The following is a 24,792-nucleotide window of genomic DNA, read 5'->3' on the forward strand; positions in this document are numbered from 1 at the left end:
ATTGCTAAATGCTATGTGTATGTGCACTGATCGGATCAATGCTAACATGGTACAAGTGACCATCTGTGAGATTTTCCTTTAACGATGTAGTTGATTAACTTTTTAAGCATTCATAGTAATCCAGTTAATCCAGTTATTTTTCTCTGCAATTGGTTAATAGCTTCCAACCATTTTACTATAAAAGCTGTGCAACCTACCAGCAGGATAGGATGTGTTCAAGAGTTAATGTGCAGCAAAAAATCTACCAATTCGAGACAATTTTAGAACATGTGATTGCTGCTAAACAAGAAATGTAATCCGCAAAGTTATTGCCAGCTTCATTTGTGTGTAGATGATAGTTAACTAGGGTGTCTACGAAGAAAGCAGAAGTGTTTGTTTTGTGTGTGCACCTGTTCTGATAATTATTTTGAAGTGGATCACCTTTATGAAGTTTTCTTTTAGTCCGACTAGTAATAATCCAAAATAAAGTCCATAGTCCAATGAAGCTTGAATCAGTGTGTGTCAACTACTGCACGGTACGTGTGCTGTACATACATGGTGCACAGGTACGCTGTTACCTCATTGATTTCCACAGCTTCTCCTGTAGCTGGGTCAAGGACGTCGCCATAGAGACGGCCATTGATGGATGCCTTTATGAATGCCATGATGTTTTGTGTCAGGGTGCCTGTCTTGTCTGAGAAAATGTACTCAATCTGTCCCAACTCCTCATTCAACGTTGTGGTGCGTGCTCGTGCTGGAGCATCCTTTGGTGCATAGTACATCTTTTCATCCCAGTTTATCCACAGGCTGTGGCAGAAGCGAATCACTTCCACACTGGAATATAAACATAAACAAATATTATAAGCAAACATAGCAACGTTTCAATCTTTGAGAACAGCTAACACTGTAGGTTCAGCGCTGCACAGATGAATTTCTTTTCCTAGAAAGTGGCCCGCAAACACTAGTCACAAGAGAGGCCAGTTGCCACAGATGAAGTTGACTGTGCTTGATCTGGCCCTTGCTCCTCTAAACACCATACATTAATTCATTTCATTGATAAAAGCTGTGAGGCACGCTTCTTTCTTCAATAAATGCATATGCTAGGCCTCTTTTTCTTGTCTATGCCCAGCCAGGAAAGTGCTGCACACATTGGAAATGATAAAATGTGCTCAAATTGAAAAGCAGGGGCAAGTTCATGAATTCCATCTCTTTAGCACTGCATTCAAATCATTCTTGACAATGAGACTGTAACACACTGCTCAAATGAGTAAGTGGCCTGCGGTACGTGACCATAGTAACAATGCTATTATAACACTGAGTAACCAAGCTCTCAAAGAAAACAACAGTTGCTCCTACCAAAGAACGCTTTATTCCATGACTGTGCTAAGAACCTACAGAAGTGCTATTTTACTAAGAGCAACGTTTTTCCTGCTGTGTTTGAAAACAAGAGTGTGGATGACCCGGGCTACTATACACAGCTATTTACTTTATAATTTGTGGCCTGACTTGTAAACTGGGGTCATCTGAACAGTGCCATATTAACACTAAAACACAAGAAAGGATACGATTTAAAAGTGTTTCTCATGGAGAGACGGGGCTGTCAAGTGGCAACACCGTTTATAGGCATTTTAAATCTAGTGTTCAAACAAAATTTTTGTGAAAGTGGCATCACTACATGCTAAATAAAGTCTTGCGCATGTGCTCTTCATCTGCACAAGGGCCATCTTCGCAACACCCAGCTGCTTATTGCAATTGCATCAAAAAAGTTCTGCATCAATTAACCGAAATGCAAGCTTCAATATGCATTTTCCACTCTTAAATTGAATTTCTTGACTAACCTTTCCATTTTTGTTATGTAGTATTTGAGTTATAGTCACACTGAAGCCCTAGAACCACAAAACAGACAATGACAAATCGCATAGTGTAGGCTTCTATATTCCGGCACAACCTCTTACGTAAAGCTGTAGGTGCACCTTAATTTAATACTACATTACTTACAAGTTCTAGCAACATTATGGCTTTATTAGGAGCATCAATTGCTTTGTTTTATAACTAATAACTGCCAAAAGCACATCCTGGTGTAGTAACTTTGAACTCTAGCAAGCACCTTTAACAATCAAGATATAAAGAATTTGGGAATCTGTTCAACTTGCACAAAGTGTAGTGCGCATCAAGTTTCTAAAACTTTATACTCTACAGGGAAATGCATTGCTAAAGTCCATTCAGATCGATTTCTTTACAAGTGCTTCAACCAGTAGAAAAATAATGGAAAACATAAGCAGCCACTCTGTTTAACTCATGGTTTTGTGTATGATGCAACTACAGCTGCATAAATGCTCCCTCTTAGGCAACAAAATGGCACAAAACATTGCTGAAACATTTTGTGTTGTTCGTTTCAGACAAATGGCATCAGTGTGTGACACACACCATAAACCACCATGAAGTTGCAAGACTGCAGGTTTTTCCTGGTACACTCTGATTGATTTTCTGCCTATTTAAAAATGCTGACTACCAATGACAGTGGTACAACACCTGTACAAGGTTGTTGCATGGAAGAGCACATAAAATTAAAACACACGTGAAACATTGCGCAGTTTCATAGCGGTAGCGTAAAACCCGCAAATAATGATAAAATGCAAAGCAACGCCAGCAGAAGAAAACAAACCTCGGAGTGTTGGAGAACTGAACGCATATTACAGCAAAAAAGTAAATATGCCAATGCAAAGCTTACAATTGTAACCATTCCCATGTGAGTCTCAATAACTGCAAAATCAATTTTCCCCATTGTGTAATTTTGTGTGAACTATACAGTGAACTGCATCAGAGGGAAATTGAGTGAGATTCCTAGAGTGCTGGATATAAAGGAAATTTGTCTAAAGAGACAATAAAGGAAATATTCAGTTGAGCTAGATTGAAAGAGTAGGCTTCTGTAATAACTAATTCATCATTTGTTGCGAGAATAAAGCTCTTGTAAGAGAGAAAATTATGACAACAGTCACGTGGAGACTACGTCTGTTGTGGCACGGCTGATTAAATTAAGAAGCAGCAGCGGGAGCTTCGGCAGCAATTTTCTACACAACGGAGGAACATATTGGTACACAGAAAGCGATGATAGACTTTTAGAAAAATGCAGTCAACATCCCATTTCTCAGACTCCCTAGGGACCGCAAAAACACCCAGAAAAGCGAATAAAGGGCTAAAATCACCACAACCACATCCAATATTGCTGTGAAGGCCTGCCAGTGCACTTATTAGGCATCTTGGTGTTTGTACTGTGACACGAAATGCCACCGCAATACATTTCGTATGCTAGACTGTGGATCATTAGTGTATTGCAGCGAAGCTGACTTTTAGCAACCAGCATTAAGCAACACTTTTTAGACTTCGAGGACTGTAGCAGCAGAAAATTGCAGAACACGGACACAGAAAGAAAGAAACATAAATAGATGCAGCACCTACGTCCGCATATGTTTGTTCCTTTCTGTGTCCGTGTTCTACAATTTTCCGCGGCTACAATCCTGAAAGAATAAACCAACTAGTTCAGTTAAACACCCTTTCGACTTTCTAAACCTTGCTGGACTGTCTGCTCTTTGAAGCCATTGACTAGAATGACAAAGGCGCAGTCAGTGCCATTGCTGACAGCAGTAAATCCTATCATTAAATAACATGGCACCGAACAGCAGGAAGTTTGGTAGCAAACGGCGAAGCAGCTAGGCCTGATGACCAAGCACCTTCAGCATGCCACAGAAGGTGGCAGGCAAGCATGCTGTGTATGTGTGCCTACAACAACAAGCTCAATATGTGACCGAACACATATGGCTATGGTGACCATAGTGGCTACAGCTGTCAATGGATACGCTGGTTCGAGGCTGCGAGGTAATCAAAATGGTGGTGCTGGCGGCTTTGATTAATGCCATTTCGGACCTGCGATCACTGCAAAACGGAAAAATTGGACGGCGAAGGGTTCCAGCATCCGAAATTTCAGATGTCCTAATACATTGGCTCTATGAGGTATGTGGTGCCGCCGTGAAGGCGCCCGTATTAACAGAAATGTAAAAAAAATTTGTTGTTGACTGTAATCTATTGTTCTAGCTTGACTTTATTCCTGATTAACAGGAATGTCAAAAAAAATTGGTTGACTGTAATCTATTGTTCTAGTTTGACTTTATTCCTTTAAGTGAGCGAGTCTTAAAAAGAGAGCGTGTTAAACCTATGAAGCATGGTTGATGAGTGCAAAAGTAACCAACTTCAGATGCTGGCCGACCTTTGGAATAATGTACTTAGGCCACAAACTGAGTGGATAACGTATACCTCTCTGTGTACACCTCTCGCAATCTGTTCTGGGATGCTCACAAGATTTCCAAGCTCACCTGACGTAGAGGGAGATGGGCACGACGGTGTTGAGTACAATGGCATAGGAGAAGAAAACAAGCACAGCAATGGCAGTGGCGCCGCCCACAGTGTTGTCGGAGCGGATGACCTTGTCCCAAGGGAGGTAGACGCGGAAGAACTGGCCTGTCACTGTTTCCCACACGCCACATGCTATGGTGCAGAACAGGCAGATGCTGAACAGGAAGAACACAATCTGGAAGGAAGAACAGACAGAAACTCTCTTGAGAACTGTTGTTCTTAGAATGATCTTTAAACACAACCTCTGAACATTTCTTGTCTCCTTTACAAATAAAGAGCGTGGCCTTTCACAATGCTTTCTATCTCTGACTGGCATAGAAATATCGCTTCAACTATGTGCTTTCTTTTTCAAAAAGCTAATAATTAAATGATATACAGTAAACCTCGATATAACGAACTTCAATATAATGAAGTATTTAACATTTCATAACCTCTTGTCCATGGAACACCATGTATTTAGAACCTCAATTTAACGAAGTGCATTTCTATGCGACTTCAATATAACGAAATTTCGCTTCAGCTGTAAGGAAATGCCGAGACAATAAATGGGAACTTCTGTGGATGCACATGGTCAAATTGTTGAATTACAAGCGGCTGCTTGCAAACCCACCTCTCAAAGCGCAAGCGGAGCGATGAGAGCGACCTCCGAAGTGGAGCTGCATCATGTTCTGTATAAAGTCCAAGTGTGATAAGATGCTATCGAGCCCTGTGCACTTTGTGCTTTAGGTTGTGGGAGTGAAAGCGTGCAAGGGTGAGACAAGAAAGATGGTGGCTTCTTGAGTGCCGCCTGCCCGCCCGAACAAAGGGAAAGATGGGGAAGTGAGCGAGCTCGTGGTAACGCGACAAGCACGCGAAGAACCAAAGCCGGGGGGGGGGGGGGGGGGGGGGGTTAAGTTGGCATGCTTCTCTGCGGTGGCTGCGCTTAGAGCTGTCTTACAGCGCGCTATTATTGGAAGTTGCGTAATCTCGAGTTCCGGCGACCCATTGGAGCCAGAGGCAGTCGAAGCATTCGCTCCCCGCTTTTCATGACAGCATCGTCTCACTGCAGGCAACGCTATCAGCCACAGGAGGCAGAGTGCACGCGAAAGCGTGGCTGCTTTCACTTAATTTGTACTGCCGATGTGAAGATATCAGCGACGTGGCATGAAACCGTACGATTCGTCGCCAACTCCCAAATTCATCAAAATGAGTTGTTTTCTCATTCAAATTTGCTTTTTTCGATTGCCCGATAATTCGGAAAATTCCGCGGCCCCTTTCTGTGTAAGAACAGTCAATCGGCGACTGTACTTATTTGCATAAAAGGTCAAGTTTCAATACAACGAAATTTCGAATAAACGAAGCAAATTGCAGATTTTACCTACTTCATTATATCGAGGTTTAACTAATTTTTTTAGTTTCACTATGTGGTCAAAACAGCAATATCAAATGTGATAATAAGATGGCAAATTACACGTGGTTAAGTCAACAAAACATAAAAAGAAACCAGCATGCCCGTTAACGTCAACTGACACCAAAGTGAGACAAAAACAAAGGTGGCATCAATGGGACCCAGAGTACAACAGTCATGTGGGTTATATCACCTGAGCATGTGAGTGAAGTGAAAACAAATAATTAAGTGGCAAGGAGAAAACACACCTGAAATAGATCAGCAGTGGCAACTAATTTCTTGCTATATATGTCACAGCACACAGCACTGGAAAGTGGTCAGCAAACTTACACCTGACCTGCATTTATAGTTAGTCTTCTTAAGGTAGGGCTGAAGGTCCTACCGGCATGCACAGAGAGAGTTGTTCAATCATTTTCTCATGAACAGACTGTTCCCATTCTGCTATCAAGAAAATGGCTACAAGGATTACGTAGCAAGACTACTGGCACAATCTGATGCACTGTTTACGTATTTACTGTCACATCATTACCACTTATGTGCATTTTTATGCCATAATTGTGCTACCTCTCCAAGTAAAGCAAAATTGCCCAAGTTAGAGCCTTGGAATGTGGCCCACAAAAAATTACCGGTTAACCCATTTTGTGCTGAAGTTGCCACTTGAAATTAATGACAATGAAATGTTATCATACTGAAGGAAGTTGTTCCTGGCTAATGCCCTGCTTGTATGGGGCACTCCAAAATAACTAAACTGATTATGAGGCAAACAGCTCCAGTCATACAATTTACAGCAGAACAACGTAAACTAACGACACACGCATCTTGGGACATTTATAGTGTTGGCCGAGAAGAGAGAGGCGACGTGTGCAAACCAAGTTAAAATCTGCCTGAGCGCAAGCAGAAAAGCCTAGCTTACGCCGAGGATGAGAACATTGAGGAGCCTGTCGAGGGAGGTGCGCTTGAAAATGGTCTTGCCACTGTTCTGCATGAGTTTGGTGTCCCGGCCTGCAAACACCACAACCCCGTAGCACCAGTGGGTGTTCCGTAGCACACAGCCTCTCAGTAGCAGCTTGTCATTGTCCAGCGGGTACGTCTGACCCTGCCAGAACAGGGTGCCCTCAAAGCGGCTCAGGTTGTTGTTTGGTGCCTCACAGATAATCTCCCCTAGAAGAAAGAAGAAAAAAAAAAGGAAATATGGCACCCTTGTATAGCACTCAATAGAATAACTTTCATAGAAACAAAACCTAATGATCCTTGTAACGTTGCATTCAGGTTAGTGCTTCTGTAGCCGCAATCTGACACAGTACGCTCAAGATACTCATGGGCAAGGGGCAATTGTGAACAGATGATGTAGGATAATTACGTGTTCAGTAATCTAATCTAACAACTATAAATTTTTACAAGAAACATGTGGATAACTTTCCCGTATGCAGCAAATGTTATTTAAAGACAAGCTCCTTTGCCAACAAGAGAGTTCTTGAATGGGCAGTCAATGTGGCTTTAATATACCAGGTGTCCCACGTAACTTGAGCCAAACTTTAAAAATATGAAAATGCCATGTCGCTGGACAGAACCAAGGTAATGCTATATGCCATCACTTGGAGATACTCAGATTATATTTTGCATTCCACCTAATTACATAATTAGTCTTAATTAATCAGCTTCTCAAATATTATAATTAGATGAAAAGTGTCCATGAGAAAATTGTAGAGCAACATGAAAAACTCCCGATACTGCTTTCTGTTACTCAATATGTGCTACATAAAGGTGTTTTTCCAAGCATAAGGGAAGCCTGTAAATACACGCAAAGTGCCTCGAGCGCCCAGTTGCACGGCAATTTTTCACACATTCGTGGGCTGCTTTCATGCTTGAAAAAACATCCTTATATAGCACGTATTGAGCAACAGAAAGCTGTATCGGGAGTCCAACTACGTGCCATTTGCATATTTTTAAAGCTTGGCTCAAGTTAACGTGGGACACATATATACCAACCAGGAAAGTGGGGGTCAAAGTTATGCTTGGTAAATATTGTTAAAAAAATTTATGCTGACCTGTTTATAGTAAGGCATTATCTATGGGTACAACATGCCACAGCAACACCTCAGCTATGAGAGATGCTATAATGGAGGGCTATGGATTACCTTGACCAGCCGGAATTCTTAAATGAGCAAATAAATCTAACTGTGCAGGGTGTTCTTGATGTGCCTCGAATGGAATGCAGAATATATACAAATGCCGATCCATGATAGGCAAACAAATGCGACTCTGTATGCAAGGAGGTCCTGAAAAGTCCTTGTGTTCTCTAAGCAAGGATTCTCTCAATGTTATTTCACTGCATGCTGACTCTAAACAACAGATATAAAAAATTTCTCACCATCAAACCTCCCCAAGAGCTGGTTGTCATTGCTCATCTCAGCTGTGTCTGGAGTGGCCTGGCGACACTTGAGGTTAGTTTCACTGGACAAAAAGGAGGGACACAAAAGAACACTGGTGTAAGGAACACAAGTGAACAATCAGATCATGGCAGTGGGAAAGCTTTTGCTTCTGCATGCAGCCTTAATTACTATCATACCAGAATGAAGCACCAAATGGGAAGAATTAAAAGTAGAGCATATCTTTGGAGACTGATCTAAAATTGTGACAGGAAATCACGGCACAAACCGGGTGCTAATTTTGCCTGCAAATGCACCACAGCTGGGTCACACAAGCGCAAGTGGAAAGAGAAATGTGCCTTCTAGCTCTGTCATGTTTATGGTTCATTATACCATGATAGCTCATGCATGCATGATAAAAGCATCTACAGATGACAAATTATGTTGTAGTGACACAGATTTGAGCTACAGCACACAAATCGTTAAAGCATTTTCCCAATCCTACGCATTTTTATCATCTGTCATGTGGAGTAGCTAACATGAGACAACAAATAGTATCTAGTACATTAGGAGATCTCGTGTTTTATATATTCAGCCACTTTTTACAGTGCAATGAGGCTAAAGCCAGCAATAAAGTCCTCTTTTGTGACTTTGTTTAATTTAGGATATTTTAGAATGCCAGATGTTTGTCTTTCTTTAATTGCAATTGACTGCCCCACATTTGGTAGTGAACTGCTAAATAGTTGAAATATTTCATTTCACCTATCATGATCTTTCATTAATTGAACAGTACAATGTTGTGGGGAAGCCAGCAACAAGCTGCACTTATTGCCAACGTTTCCTATTCACAATCAATGAATTAACACACAAGAAATTCAATATTCTTTGCTGCTAAGTTGCAACTGTGCCGAGGAAGTACCATAATTGGCTCGAAGTGCATAAACTGTGCATAAACACTGCATCCGACAGCAAATGGAAGATGAGCAACACTCTTACCCATCAAGTTCCGCCGTTTCGATGTAACATAGGCCATTTGGCTCACTGGTAGACAGCAGCAGCAAGTCGGCCTGGAAAGCATCCAGTGAGATGCCATGAGAAAAAAGAGAGCCACTGTTATATCACAGTCTATTATTCTCAGAGGTCTTCACGCGAGCTTTTTGGCATAATTCCTTGAGGCAAAAGTGTCCACTTTTGCTGAGGTTACTAAAGTGTAAAATGGTGTCCTTGAACCTTAATATATGCCTAAAGCTTATGACGAACTAAGATTGAGCTGAAATGAATATTTCCAATGCTGCTGTGAACAGCCACACGATGTGGTCCATAGTGGAATCTTGTTCACATCACCCGATTTGCGTTTTATAGTGATAGCAATTATATGGACACTCCAAGCGCATTTATGCCGTCAGCATCACCGTCGCCGCGTGATTCCGTATAAAGTGTAAGGGTGATAACCGTCGCCACGCACTTTCCGCTGTATGTGCAAGTGAAAGCGTGCGAGGGAAGTCGATCCCTGCTCAATCTCGCCTGCGCAAAAAACACGAAAGCGGAGAGGAAGCGCACAGTCTTCCACCGCGCACGAGGCACTCAACATTGCGAGGCACCGGCAGAGGAGACGGAGGGAGGGCTGCTACTCCAGCTGCAACTGCGCATGTGGTGGCTGCGCGCGGTCGCGCGGCCGTATTTTGAGAGTGATCTGCGTTGGGGGCAGAGTCTAGGTGCATCGGTGGCTCGTAGCTTTGTGCATGCTGTGTGTTCTCGGCGCTCTCTTTGCGTTAAAGCGATAGACAGCGTGAATGTCACTTCGCCCGCTGCTGCTGCCGCGTTTCCTCACGCCAGCGTTATGACAGCCAGTTTCCGTGGTGATCGAGTGAGATGTGTCTACGTTTGCTTGTGCGTGCGTGACACCATGCTTGTTAATTTAATTAGTATGCCTATGTTTGCAAGTTTATATGGCCAATGAATCTACTATCCTTACTTCGTATAGCTGTCCACTAATTTGCTATCGCAATCGATGTTTTGCCTTCGGATGAAACTGCGACTTTTTTTATTTATCTTATTTATGTATTTATTTATTTTTGCTACTAGAATACATATATTGATGCACATGCAAACAAAGATTTTCTTCGCTATATAACTGATACTGTGTCGTATCAAGTATTTACGATTTCATTGTGGCAAACAAGAGAATAATCCATTGAAGTAAAGCATGGTCAACTAAATTTTATATTTACTTCATTATAGTCGATAATTCATTATATCTATGTTCATAATATTGATGTTTGACTCAATATTACTATCATCATGGGCAATACAGAAAACAGAAAAGAAAAATTGTAATTGTTTAAGATATGTTTACCCAATAAGCACAGCTTTCACACACACACAGTGGTCACACAACACAATGGTAAGTTGTTAAAGATTAAGTAAATCCTGTGGTTTCACAAGCAAAAACCACTATCTGATTATGAGGCATGCCTTAGTGGGGGCACTGGAATAATCTTGGCCACCTGTGCTTCTGTGACGTGCAGCCATTGCACGGTACACGAGCGTTCTTGCATTTCACCCCCCTAGAAATGCGGCCGCTGCTGCCGGGTGTCAAACCTGCGACCTCATGCTTAGCAGCGAAATGCCATATGGCCACTAAGCCACTATGGCGGGCAGCAGCAACTTCTGACTTGCCAAAATGTCCACAAGAGAAAAAAAAGAAAAAGAAGGAAAGAAACCACCTGAGTCATCGCTACGGTGGACAGGTTTACAATAAATGCAAATAGGAGTGCCTCCAACTTGCAAGTAATTTGTGCATGAATGGCAGACTGAATTGGCAATGAGAAGCAATGTCCTATATAACGACATATTCTTCTCGTATGGTGAAGCTCAATTCATAATAATTATACTACTGATAATACCTATAAAACTTTAGCTATACGATAATTTCACAGTAATTGTGGACAAAATAAGTTCCACATGCTCATCCATAAAAGCAGATATCTAATGGCGTACATTTTGGCTTAAGGGTGCAGATATTGTGTGGTGTAAAATGGATGCATTGCTATAGGATAAGGTCACACACAAGATGTGTTGTAAACAGATTTCATGTGGCCGCTGCTTAATTTACACACCAGCAAGCCGGTAGATATCTCATCATGAAATAGGCTTGTTACAAACTGAATCGGGCGTCACACTATACCACAATGGGCAACTCACAGCCACGAAGTGGTCGTTCTCCATAAAAATGATGTCGCCCACTTGGACTTTGTGCCAACGTTCCTCCACGAGCTGGCCATTGCGAAGCACCTTCGACAGTCTGTTGTTGACCTGGTTGTCACTCTGGTGGCGTTGCTGCAAGTGCGCAGGCACGGAAGAGGACATTAAATGTGAAGTTGGAGACGCAGACACAGAGTGCTGGACAGGTGAAATGGAGCGGAAGCCAGCCATAGAACTATACTTAACAGCAAATAATGAAATCAGTAAGAAAAGTTTTATGATCATTCAAAGGGCAGTGCCCTACTATTCAAAGTCGGAACAGTGCGTCCGAGAATGTGAAGTTATATTATAGAAGAAAATTTTAAGACGCCGATTCATGCCCATATAGTGCTTGGAAACTGTGCAGATACTGTACTGATAAATGTGGGTTTAGTTAGCCCGTCATGTGTTTTGAATTCAGCAGGGGAATGTGAATGAATCTGCAGTGATGACTAGTAAGAGACAACTGGAATACTGGCAGTGAAAAGTAAGAAAAACATGCAATGAAGCAAACTTTTAGCAATCTTTAATAAAATTAAAGCAATCTTTAATAATGTTGCTTAATGTTGTGGGACCTCTTGTCTCCATATGACAATGCTAGCTGGCGTTGTTGTGTAGAAGTACTAAAGTCTGGGTTTCCACTATGCTGTGCGCTGTGTCAGTTGCTAAAGCACTTAAGACACAATGTGCGTAAAAGTATTCAAATATTTACATAGACCAGAAGGACTATAAGTGAGCTTGGTCGCATGTGCCACCAACCTGTTTCAAATAGCTCATATCATCAGTAGGGCAACAAGCCTTTGTAAGGTTATTTGCCCTGTTGCTAGCCAAAGAGTCTATGACTCCTGCCCCCTACGGGGGGGGATCGACCAAGAATCGAGTGGATTATTCAAAGCGACAACAGTAATTCATATCCCGGGACTGGTAAGCAGCAAGCGATGTTTGTCAGCTAGATCATCAGTCTAATCATCATTTTTGTTTTACAAAGTATGAACAATGCTTTGTTTAACTGTACCGCATTGAATTTTTACTAAACAGTTTTGAAATGATACTTGGACACTCCACATTTGAAACCTATTTGGTTCCTGAAAAATACGAATCATTGCCCAGTTTCAACAGGCTTTGCTACTTTAGACTGCTTTTAGTTACTTGCATCCGTTTTCCTGTCCTCTCTTTTTGATAGGTCTGAGGCGTATAAATAATAATTATAATATTAATAATAAACTTTCTTGAGCTGAAGGAGTTTCTGTCTGGAGCCATCATGCACAGCCCTCACAACTGCTGTTACTTAGAACTTGAATCTACCATCCAAAGGACATCTCAAATGTCTGAAGTGTTCTGCTTCTGCGTTTGTGGCAGGTGAACATCGCCTACACACATATGCCCTGGAACAAAAAAAGACTATCCATGCAAAGGAAATCAGCGCTGCCACATTATAACAGATCAATCTGAAAACCATGGGCAATTGCTAATGCACAACACATTTCATGGGTCACTCTTGCACAATCTGCATGAAACGACCTAGCATAATTTTATTAAATTTTCATCTGTTATCATGCCATGTAGCAAGACATGTGAAAAAAAGAAAAAAAGAAAGCAATGCCAAGAAAGCAATGTTTCTAGAGTGATAAAGAACTTCCATCACTGCTACAAAATGCGACTACAAAGCAGCTTTGCTTACAATATCATCGATGGCATCTTTCAGAGCTGTTAGTGACAGCACCACAACTAAAGGCACGGCGGTGGTCCATGGAGTTAGGGAAGAGATCTGCGGGATCATCTGTGCACGAAAAACAATAAAAAAAAAACATGTGAGGTTTCCAAGTCTTCGGCGGAACTACCACGATATTAACAAAAAAGCATAGTTTGTTGTCATTTGTAAAACACAAACACAAACATTAGCAAAGTGCAGTGTACACTGTATAAAGGGCAGAGGGCACTTGGGAGCGTGCGGCACTTACTTGCAAGACAAGGAGACATAAGAAATAGAAGTTGGCAAGCCGCTGAAACTGCTCAAACAGGTTTCGTGGCAGGAACGTCAGGAGGGAGTACTTGGATGTCTTGATGTAGTTGTTCTACAAAACAAGAAGACAAGTGTGTGATGGCCACATGAAAGATTGAGGGGTTAGCTTTCTATTGTGTCTTGAAAAATTAGCGTTCGTGGTGAATTTACAGAACTTGCTTAAACTGAAAATGAATTTAGTGCTGTAGCATAAGAGATGGAAGCTAATGTAAGGTGCACATAAGAAAGATGACACATAACAGAAGTACATTAATTCCCAAGCATCTTGCATCGATTATACGCACTTCTCATGACCTCATCAGGCCAACATTTATAGTTAGGTTTTTGTACATATGAAACATCCATAATCGTAACAGGCTGCTGCTGGTTGTGACAAAGAGGATATGGTACTCACAGCATAATTAAACTGGCTGTTGTATTCGGGGTTGTTAGCCCGAATGCGCCTCTCCGTCTCTGAAAAATATGCACGCATGCAAGGTTAATGAGGATCAAGTGCATTGAAGTGTTGATCAGGCTTGCCTGACAACTTCAAAACAGAAATAAAAAAAAAGTGCAACTTAGTATCTTGTAAAGTGTGTGGACAGAGTGTATAAATGCTGACTACAGTCGCCTCAGGCCTTTGTGCATCAAAAAATCACAGGAAAATGTGGGGCAAAATGATAAAGCTCATAAGTGGTGCGATTTTATTATAATAAAGTGTCAACAGTGCTGTGTCATAGCTTTGATAGCACTAGATATTCATTATTGATGTAACATAACAAAAATCACTTTTTTTTTGGAGGTACAAACAACTAACAAGTAAGAAAGATGATTCACTAACTGAAGATATCGATTGGAACTGTGCAACAGGCATAAATATATTTGCAGTATTGGTGCCATTGAAACACAAGATTACTTTAAACTGGCATATAACAAGTTGCAGCCAGGTAGATGTTGCTGCTTTGTTTTGAAGCATCAAAACTAAAGATGAAGTACTAGTGTCATGCTTGATGCACCATCGCAAGCCCGTAAAGCACAGATGTTTTTCAGTTTATTTGCTCATGAAGACACAGCTGATCACTAACATTTTAGCAGTGACTTTTGAAATATTGCAAGGTGCCAAAAAACAGTAAAAGGCAACATCATGCACAACTTTAATGTCATAATAAGATGCACTGAAATTTTAGATTCAAGGCAGATACCTCAAAAGAACTTCTAAACAGAATGTGAAGTCCCTTGATTAAAAAAGAAAAGAAGCAGTCAAGAACAGGTTTAAAGCAATGATCGATGAATTTCATCAAACCTATCTCTAGTGAACAAAGTTTTTATATGCTACATGCGAGCAGTTACTTCACTGCACCAAGGGTCGGATGACACAAACAGGGAGTACTTGTTATGAGCAGTGAATTCATCTGTGGCGTTGATTCTGAGCACATTTATTTGCTTACTCTCAGTAATGTGACTGCAATTAAGCTTTCTATAATGTACTTAAAAAAACTACAATCTTTGCCACACTGGTTTCAAGACTAGTCACAGTCACAAATTTAAGTTCAGAAATGCACAGTAGCAACAACATCCAGCTCCGATGTGTTGAACATGGCAATCAATCTATTTTTACAAGCAAAAGCAATGAATGTAAAGGGTACTGGCATGTGTATTGGGCAGCATGAGCCTAGTAGGCAATAAATAAAACCAGGTGAAAATGACAAAGGAAACAACATGCATACTATGCATACATACATGCACAGATTCACTATGCCTATATGACTATGCATACAGACAAGCTCGTGAAACGGGCAAGGCATCCTTGCTCAAAGATAAGACAATCAAGCCTTATAGAATTACATAATTTTATTGTGAAGCATGTGCATGTCAAACACATCGTTCAGCAAAAGTGCTATGTATAGTTGTTAAACTGAAACGAAACAGAACGCAGCTCGGCAAACCACACTTCCGCAGCGCGCGCACGCACCCGATTCGCACAGAAGGGCGAAATTGAAAAGTTAAAAAGCGCGCGGAAATTCCAATCAAGGGCGTGCATGATGAAGCCTTCGACCCAGCCATCGTGTGCGCTTTTAAGCCGCCTCGCGCGGACCGCACTACCCATTCAAATCGAGGCCAGCGGAAGAACGAAAGAAAGCCGGGGAAAGAATAGGGAGGGAAAAAAATATAGGGAGGCCACGCAGTCAGCGTTGGGTCTACAGCGCTCTTCCCTCCTACGCGCTCATTCCCGCGTGGCCGCGTGGAACGCCCCCGTCCGATCGGCGGCACCATCACCACCACCACCGTTGGCTTTGCGTTGAAAGGAATTGGGGAGAGAAAGGGTGGTGGTTCGAAGTGGGCAGCGGTGTGCATTAGTCCAGTTTCCGCACTTGCAAGGCAAGGGAAGGAGAACAGGAAGGAAGGGGGTTGTCCCCACGGTCCGGAAGCAGTGGGAGACCGCGCTGGCTGGCAGGTGCGGTCCAAGGCCGCCGGCGGCGCCCGAGCAAGCCGTGCCTTACGGTGTCTCGTTCTTTTCTTTCTCTCGCCGCGCACACCTACACCTGCTCTTTTATTCACGCCCTCGCGGACACGAGGCCCGAAGGCTGCTCCCCCTCCTTCCACCTCGCCGCCGGCGGCGACAACGACGCGGGGTCGCGTGCGGCGCCCAAATCTGGGTCAGGAAGCGACGTTCCTGTCGTGCTCGGACGCCATCAGCTCGGCGGCCGCGCGCTCCCTCCCTTCTTCCCGGAGACGCCAACGTGAGGAGCAGCAGCAGTGGAGAGGGGAGCGGCAGGCACGCGTGCACACACACACAGCTGACGGCAAACACGGCCCGGCAGGACGATCGTGAAAACACGTTGGCGGGCGCGCGAGCGCATGCATACTGACGTCGACATTGCCGCTTGCCGCGGCGGCTCTCCCTATTCCTCCCCCTGGCAACGCGGCCTGGAGGATCGAAACGAGCAATAGACTAGCAGCCGCCCCCTGAGCAGGAGGTGGGCGTGGATCGCCGTCGTCCACGAGCAGTGTTTTTTTTTTTTTTTATTCTTTCAATCGCCCGCGTCGCGTCACGGTTGCGCACGCGAGAGGTCGCAATTGTCAACAACAACGCGCGAACACCGCTGTTTGTTACCAGCCGCGAGCTCCGTACAGCGCGCGTATCACACGAGGGAAAAAATAAAAATAAAAACTGTCGTTCGTCGGCAGCTCCGATTTTGTAGACAGCGAAAGCAGGCGGTTTGTGGATTTGCAACTGATGGACCTGCATCTGTGAAATCGTCACGCTGGACATGGCTATTTACCAGCCGAAAAGTGAAACGTCAAATTCGATTGAGCAATCTAATCAGGTCCACCCCTCTTCTAATGGCGCATTCCATTGACAGAACAGGAGCGGAGGCAAAGAGCATAGAGAGCGCGACTGCTTATTTCCCTGACCCCCTCCCCCCATGAAACGTTCCATGCGTTCCATGCGCATGACGCGTTTTCGTCACGTGACTTCCTTCGCATTCCGCTTTTCGTGCGGGAGCAGCTGGAGCTGCTCTGGACTAGAGTTACTGTGTATGCTACCAAAGGTAGCCACCTTTGGTAGCATATACAGTAACTATTCTGGACTGCTGTCGGCGTCGCCAAACTGCTCCTGTACGCCCATTGGGGCACAGCTATACTCTTGAAAAGCACTTTGGGAACGCTTTTGAGTGCTCATGTTCGCCCAATGGAATGCGCCAGTGTGACATACACTTCTAGCTCGCCTTCCAGAGCCACAGTGAACAGTTGTTAACAAGAGTCGCGGTATGAGCTTTTCGTTGCACTTCGTACATATAGCTATGACGCTTATTCTTCAACAAAAATAAAAAATATATATTTGGGAGACGTCTGCAGGTATACAGCCAAAACAAGCACCAACTCTGCAAGAAACACTGGCCGAATATGCTAGCTAGAATAGGCGTTCGCTGTAACACCAACGGTGCGCGTTTTTAGGCGCTCCGTTCCGTGATATAATGCGGGGACCTCGCGGGAAAAGCGCATTTGGGCACACTTGCCCAAACAGATCTACCGCTTTTTTTTTTCTTTTTCTTTACAGCATATGCAGCGCGCCCTCTGACGCAGACGGATAGCCTAGCGCACGATGCATGGCCGCTGATACCGTGGCTAGATTTCGAGAGTCGCGCGGCAAGCGTGCACCTATTTTAAGGGGCTGAACACTTACTCCATCTAAAAGAGCGAGTGGGGCGTGTCCGACGCATCACAAAGGATCGGCAAGCGTTTAGCGCCAATTAAGGGAACCAGCTGGCTTTGCGGACCCATCGACTGCACTCTGAAGTCAGCAGTTACAGCTGCGCCTGTAACGCCCCCTTCGTGCAACAATTAAACTTTCATTATCGAATACATCTCCGTTGTAAATAAATCTTCGCTGTCTCCACTTGCTGCAGGGGAGAAGGTCGCCGCATCGCAGGATGCACAGTCGAACTTGCGAGGCGCGCCGAGGTCCACGATGCCAAACTGTGCCACTTCTACGATTCCTGTCACACGCAATTACTAACATATTTAAGGGTATGCCTTTCCAGAACTACACGCAGGTGTCAACGGAGCATGCCGGGTCCACACCTGACATTTCTGCCATCGGTGCGTTCTTGTGCCGTGATCGTTACAATAAATGTGAGTGAGGCTTCGTCAAAGTGACCGTCTACGCGCAGTATACATACCGAGTGCCGGAGCGCGTCAGTGTGCGTGTGCTGTGTGCTTCTGCTGTTACCTGTGGGTCCACGGAAGAAACGCGTGACATTGCTCTTGATCCTGGAAGCCGTCGAAGATCGGCGCCGGTCGGCGTCCTGCAGCATTTCGGACAGGCTGCCGTCGACGGAGACGACGCCATCGCGCAGCTTGTCGTACTCGGACTTCAAACGAGGCGTGAAAAGAACAAACGAGGAATGGATAGACACTTCGGGAAGCATCGCCGTTGCGTGAGGCCCCGCAGTTCGCGTCAGCCAACGAGGGTGTCACTCGGACCGCCGCTTAAAAACAAAGCTGCGCTGTGGTGCTGTGCGCTAGCCTCGGCGACGATTATCTCTTGAGTGATATTTTTTTTTTTTTTTTTGCAGAAGGAATCGACTCGCTGCCTTCCGTGCTGCGGGTGCTTTTTTGCAAGCGTGCATCGCGAGGTACAGGCACGTGGCTGGACTCGAAGACGGCTTAGCAGGCGACAAACTGCGCATAAGCCACCGGTACTTGGGCGCAGCCTGAGAGCAACAAGCCGGCGGGGTGCAGCGGTGAACTCGACTTCTCGTGGAGCGGCGGCACCGTCTTCTTAGGTTGCACGTGGTGCACGTGGGACATGCACACACGGCTGGTGACGCGAATTGCGCTGTGCAGCCGATTGCTCTTTCTTTCTTTCTTTTTTGCCTTCAGACGAGTGCGGATGCGCCAGCCCGTATATAGGTCTTCAGAAGCTTGGCATGCCTTAGTGCAAGTGACAATCATCGAATGGTTAGCTCTTTCTTTCTATCATTTCTTTTCTCTCTCTCTCTCTCTTCGCGATGCATTCCAAGATAGCACAGTACGCGGAGATGAGAAGTGACTCGCCGGCTGCGGTGCTTTCCGTGAAGGTGCCGTTGTGCACTACTTTGGTTGAAGCAAACAAACGGCTATCACGAAAGTGCCGAAATCTGTCGTTCGCACTGGAGTTCCACCACGAAAACATCAGGCAATTGTGTGCGATGCCAGCGGACCGCGTTTTCGGAAATGCTCCGCCAAATGACACTTTGCCGCCGAAATGGTAAGCTGTGCGAAAAAGCCAACCATCTACAAAGAAAACCCGTGCTGCAAACGTACGCGGGCGAGTCGAGTGTGCGTGCATTACGTTGCTACCCTCCAGTCTGCTTGCAAGTAGTAATTATAATTTATTTTGAGTTTCATAAAATAATTTCCAGCCTGAGTAAAAGGACAGTGAGCATGAATGCAAAGTAAAAAAAAAAAAACTACAAGAAAACCTATGTTACGTCCCCGCAAACCTTGTTCAAACATGCATCAAACAGGACCACCCTGTAGTCTAGTGATGGCCACCCCCACTGGCAACTCAGTACATGAGAAGGCCGGGCGTTCGATTTTATTGCTCACGAAATGGCTTTGCTTTGTAAACAATGCTATTTCGCATAAAGAACCAGTACAAGAGATAACACTCACCACCTTGACACTTATTTCTTGAACGTCTGAGCTGGCAATAACGCACGCTCCGAAAACTCTTGAGGCGGGCGTTCTTGCGATACGCTCCGCCGAAAACGTGACGACACGACCGCGACGTACATTCACGAGCAAAAGTCGGGAGATTACAGATGCCGCAGAATTTACATGTTTCGTGAATTGTGAAGGCGTGCATGGCTGAAATCAAGTAGTACAACCTACGTGCGCCCGTTCGATCAATGCAATGCATTCGGGCAAATCAAGGCTGCACGGCTGCGCTAGAAGAAATTTTAATTCTTTCACCGATGGAGTACGTCTCTAGGCTTTTGCTTCCGAGTGTACGCAGGCAGCCATATAATATAACACGTACACGACGGTTTGGGACATTTAACACTTTATGTTATGTACATCAACTCTTCATTGTGAGCGGTGGTCGTTCCATCAGGCTTAATTTCGTTGCCCGAAACGTGCGGTCATAATCAAACAAACAGATATCGACATACTGTCATGCCTGCAAGTGTATGATGCCATGTGCGAACCCGAAGTCACGCAAGAAGGTGAAGTTAGTCGGGGGAGCTTACAAAAACAAGACAGCGCCAACACATGTATACAGCTGGACACAAAAGACTAAAGCACACGGGTTCCACGACAAAACTCGAATTACTGCTCTGCTGAGGCGTGCATGGCGCTTGTAGATTAATGAAACGCTGTGCCCGAATCAATATGTCCTTTCGCGGAACACTGCGGATACCCTTTTCGTCTAAGCACACCCACTTAACGCGCTCGCACGCGCTCTCTCCACACACACACACACACACACACACACACACACACACACACACACACACACACACACACACACACACACACGCACGCACGCACGCACGCACGCACGCACGCACGCACGCACGCACGGACGCACGCACGCACGCACACACGCACGCACGCACGCACACACATACACACACAAAGTGCGCGTTCGCACGCACACAAAATTAGCATTGAGTACTGAGACTAGTATTGAGCTCAAAAGATCAGACTGATGAGTTAGTTGGTACATTGCCTTTACGCGAAGTGTAACGCAGACGGAGCACGCAAGACGACAGAGAAGAGGACACGGCGCTTCGCGTCTTCGTCCGCACCGTGTATACTGGTTCGATCCCTGTCGTCTTGAGTGTCCCGTTTGCGCTACACGTCACGCAGCCAGTACCGAGCGCAATGCCACAAGTTTTGAGCGGTCGATCTCCGCCACAAAGCGTTACGCGTCGTCCTAGGGGAAAGGCTTTTCACTCGCGATGCGATACTTAATCTTGCCAAGGTACACACGCGTCCGGCGAGACAACTTTGCGGATCATGAGTGCAAAGAGAGGAGGAGCACGGAGTAACTAGAAATGCGGGTCGATAGAATCACAATGTATAAGCAGTCCAGATATCCATTGCGAAGAAATATATATCTGTATAATAGTAAACCGACCACGGGCGTTTCGCGGAAAAGTCGTTTTGCGCTATCGAGCTCCCTTTTCCGCGGAAACACTCATCCCCACTTCTCGGTGGGATGTCTCAACCGCACGTCTGCTGGGGGGAACGCGAGAGGAGGAGGAGGAGGAGGCGACGACGGCGATTCGGTCGGCGCAGCGGCGGGAACTGGAAATCAATCGGTCTCCCGCACGCTGGAGACAGAAGATTGATGTCCTGCCAGCGACCGCAAAGCGAGAGTTTTGTACACACCACATGGGGTGAGGACATTTCCGCAACGGTTACCGCAACGGCAAACAAACCTGCATCCATGCATGACAGCGTGCATCGGAGGAGAAGAAGAAAAAGAAATCGACTGTCAACATAAAATGTGTAAGCATACCGCCACAACTCTATATACCATTACCGCAAGCGCCCTCGCCACCCGCCAGCTCTGCAAATGTTAGCTTAGCCGCACCACACTTAATTATCCCGAAGCCCACAGTATGAAAATGGGTGCGAATGTAAAGTTTATGCAATTGACGAGAGCCTGAAACTGTGATGAGGTAGTAGTCACAACGAATCGTCATTAACATAGGAACACTAAGAAATGCAAAACGAATGCAAATAGTACAAACGATAACAAAGCAGTGCCAAGTATTGCGTTGATCGTACAACTGTGACGATGCGCAATTATTTTCTTAACTCCATGCACGGATGACTAGCTAAAACTGCTAGATATGGAACAAACTCGGAATTCTCGAAATGAATATCAGCAATTGAAACACATCAAATACAGGTTACGATAGTTGTGAACGGAGAACCGCTAGCGTAATTTACTTAATGTGTAATGACCTGTGTCGGTTTACTCATTAATATGAAAGGCAAATTGCGTTCTAACGTCTGCACGCAATTTATGGCTTGCACTGGATGCATCTGGCGCCCTCCACAGCTTCTGCAAAGATCGAAGTCTCCCAGGTTCCGTTCCGTTTCGCTTTCTTCCTTTCTTTTTCATTCGTATGTCGTCCGCAAAGTTGTCGCAAAATCCGCAAATATGTATCGCGGCTTTGCATAGGGCGCTGAGTACATCGCACTTCCTGCTGCGTACTTTATTTGGTCGCCTTTGTGAGAAGTGCTCCTGTTTTAGACAGCAAGACGGTTTCGCCATGAATACACAGTCCTAGATATACACGCTTCGAAAATTGCGCACAAATGTTTCCATTCGACCCGCTCTATCTAACCGAGCAAGATTTAAAAGTTGCATATAAATGAACAGTTTTAATTCTGACGGTTGCTGCAAGTACATTTGTTTCAAGGACTCATCCTCCTCAAAGAAAATAAGAATAATAATAAAATGAAGAAAAGCATCACATTCATAATTCCGCAAGTCGGGACGTCCAAAGAGGACAAAATCAGTATGTCATACATAATTCTGAAATTTATCGCTTATTGTGAACAGAACTTTTCAGAAACTCATATCAACACGAAGCAATCATTTTACACAAACTATATAAACTAACACATTACATTTGCCCGCGTTAACGCTAGAAAAGGTGCACGTTGTAGGCCGCTGCAATACCTGCTATTGGTGCGGATTTACATATTTGCAAACGTCGTGCTTCAAGGTATATATATTTTTTCCTTTTTCAATTTCATCAATTTATACTAACACTTACGACAAAAACAGAAAAAGAAATGCGGCCTTGTATCAAATTTTGCATCTAACAATACGTGGAACTTAGCCGTCTCTCTTCTAAATGCAACAAACTTAATCCAAATCGGTTTAGATATTTCCCAGATAAGATTTTCCTGCGTTTCCCCTGCATCTGAGCAGGGAAATCGTCGCCAGCCTCAAGCTGACAGTCTCTTTAAGAAAGCACTACCTCTTCAACTTGGTCAAAAAATTTAGCGCTAAAACACAGCACGTAACGGAAGATACATATAAACAAGCGCTTACTTCAAAGGAGTGCTAAAACACATAAAGTTCGAGGCTCCACAAATTCTATTGACTATATATATACGCGCTCCTCACACGAAAAAGGATCATACTTAACAAGTATGAGGGTTGGGAAACATAAGATGTATTAATTTGATGCTATAGTTATGACATGTACGCTTCTACCTGACATGTAATTCATGCATTGTAGTGTTTTTATGGATATGGCAGCTTTCTATGATCATTTCCTGTATGCTTGCAACAACCAAATCCTACCGTGGTCCTGAATAGTACTGATAGTATGTTAAATAAATAAATAAATAAATAAATAAATAAATATGGTTGATCTAGGAAAGCCACTTCATTAAAACTTCTTTCTGGGCGAGTTGGTGCATACTTGACAAGAAAACTGTTTACAGCGCAAACACATGCAACCACAAAGTATAAGGGACAGGACACAAGCGCTGACTGTCAACTAACTTTTATTAACGGAAGACGGGTGCCTTATATAAGGGGAAAGGCAGAAGTGAAGGGGGAAGGGAGTGATACAATCGGGGAAAATGACGATGCGCATCGATGAACGAACGTGCCAGCATTCAACGCATTCAGACGCGAAGAAACAAGAAAACGAAAAAAAGTAGACAAACACTAACAAAAGGCGAGGGATACTAAGATACAATGAAATCAGTAAGCAGCCGCTTCCAAAAAATTAAGCTCTGCCGCAAAAAGCGATACAGAAGGGGTGCTTACGCACTTGCTGCCATATTTGTGTATGTAGAACGCTTCCAAACTGACGCGCGCCGTCGCGTCGGCACTTTTGCCGAGAATCTTTGTCTCTCCCAAACGAGCCTCGCATCCTGTGCATCCAATTACATGCGCGACCAAATGTGCGTACTTGTCCTTTAAGTTGCTTAAGTTTCGGGCATGTTCCCCCAAGCGTTCATTAATGCAGCGGCCGGTTTGGCCGACATAAGCCTTTCCACACTTCAAGGGAATGGCGTAGACCACTCCTGTGGCACACTTGACGCATTTGACAAGCATGCACTTGGGCTAAATTTTACCCACGAACTACCTGACTCAAACAACGCCTTACAGTTTTTAGACCTGAGACTAACCTTTGATGAAGAGCACGTTTGCTGGGGCTACTTCCCTCGCGCAAAAAAGGACTTGCTGCCATATGATTCAGCGCATTCCAAAACTGTAAAAAGAGCTATAGCGTCGCACTGTTTGGAATCGTCTCTTCAGAAGTCGTGCCCGCACCTGATGCAGACAAGTTTTGAGAATCAGGCCAGCCGACTTGTGGCGGCGGGGTTCCCCCATTCGGTTTTGATTGCGGTGGCTGAGACCCTCTTCCAGAAGCTAAAACTGGGAACACGAGTAAAAGATGACCGTCGGAAGACCGACAAGCCTTTGGTTGTGCCGTACCTGCACAAGACTTCGCACAGTCTTAAGAAGGTAGCCAACAGGCATGGTGTTTCCGTTGTTTTTTCGGCACCCAACAAGCTGGCACAGTTGTGCCCACGCATCTGCAACTCTAAAAAAAGAGGTTGCCAGCTAAAACATGAGAAGCCGTTCATCAAGTGTGCCACAGGAGTGGTCTACGCCATTCCCTTGAAGTGTGGAAAGGCTTATGTCGGCCAAACCGGCCGCTGCATTAATGAACACTTGGGGGAACATGCCCGAAACTTAAGCAACTTAAAGGACAAGTACGCACATTTGGTCGCGCATGTAATTGGATGCACAGGATGCGAGGCTCGTTTGGGAGAGACAAAGATTCTCGGCAAAAGTGCCGACGCGACGGCGCGCGTCAGTTTGGAAGCATTCTACATACACAAATATGGCAGCAAGTGCG

At 44.5% G+C, this 24,792-nt stretch overlaps 1 protein-coding gene across 4 annotated transcripts in view; it reads right to left on the reverse strand.

The window, feature by feature from the left end:
* Positions 1–24,792, reverse strand: part of ATP8B (ATPase phospholipid transporting 8B) — a 151,110-nt gene that overhangs the window by 25,093 nt on the left and 101,225 nt on the right. For all 4 annotated transcript variants that reach the window (XM_050188127.3, XM_055076571.2, XM_050188129.3 and 1 more), the window contains 9 exons: positions 13,806–13,864; positions 13,350–13,463; positions 13,070–13,168; positions 11,350–11,484; positions 9,142–9,212; positions 8,148–8,230; positions 6,690–6,937; positions 4,350–4,564; positions 558–813 (listed from right to left, as the gene is read on the reverse strand). In XM_050188127.3, the coding sequence (XP_050044084.1) occupies positions 558–813; positions 4,350–4,564; positions 6,690–6,937; positions 8,148–8,230; positions 9,142–9,212; positions 11,350–11,484; positions 13,070–13,168; positions 13,350–13,463; positions 13,806–13,864 (1,280 nt within the window). The remainder of the gene's footprint in view (positions 1–557; positions 814–4,349; positions 4,565–6,689; positions 6,938–8,147; positions 8,231–9,141; positions 9,213–11,349; positions 11,485–13,069; positions 13,169–13,349; positions 13,464–13,805; positions 13,865–24,792) is intronic.

This window comes from Dermacentor andersoni, chromosome 2 (assembly GCF_023375885.2).
Source record: "Dermacentor andersoni chromosome 2, qqDerAnde1_hic_scaffold, whole genome shotgun sequence".
NCBI classification, from domain to species: domain Eukaryota; kingdom Metazoa; phylum Arthropoda; class Arachnida; order Ixodida; family Ixodidae; genus Dermacentor; species Dermacentor andersoni.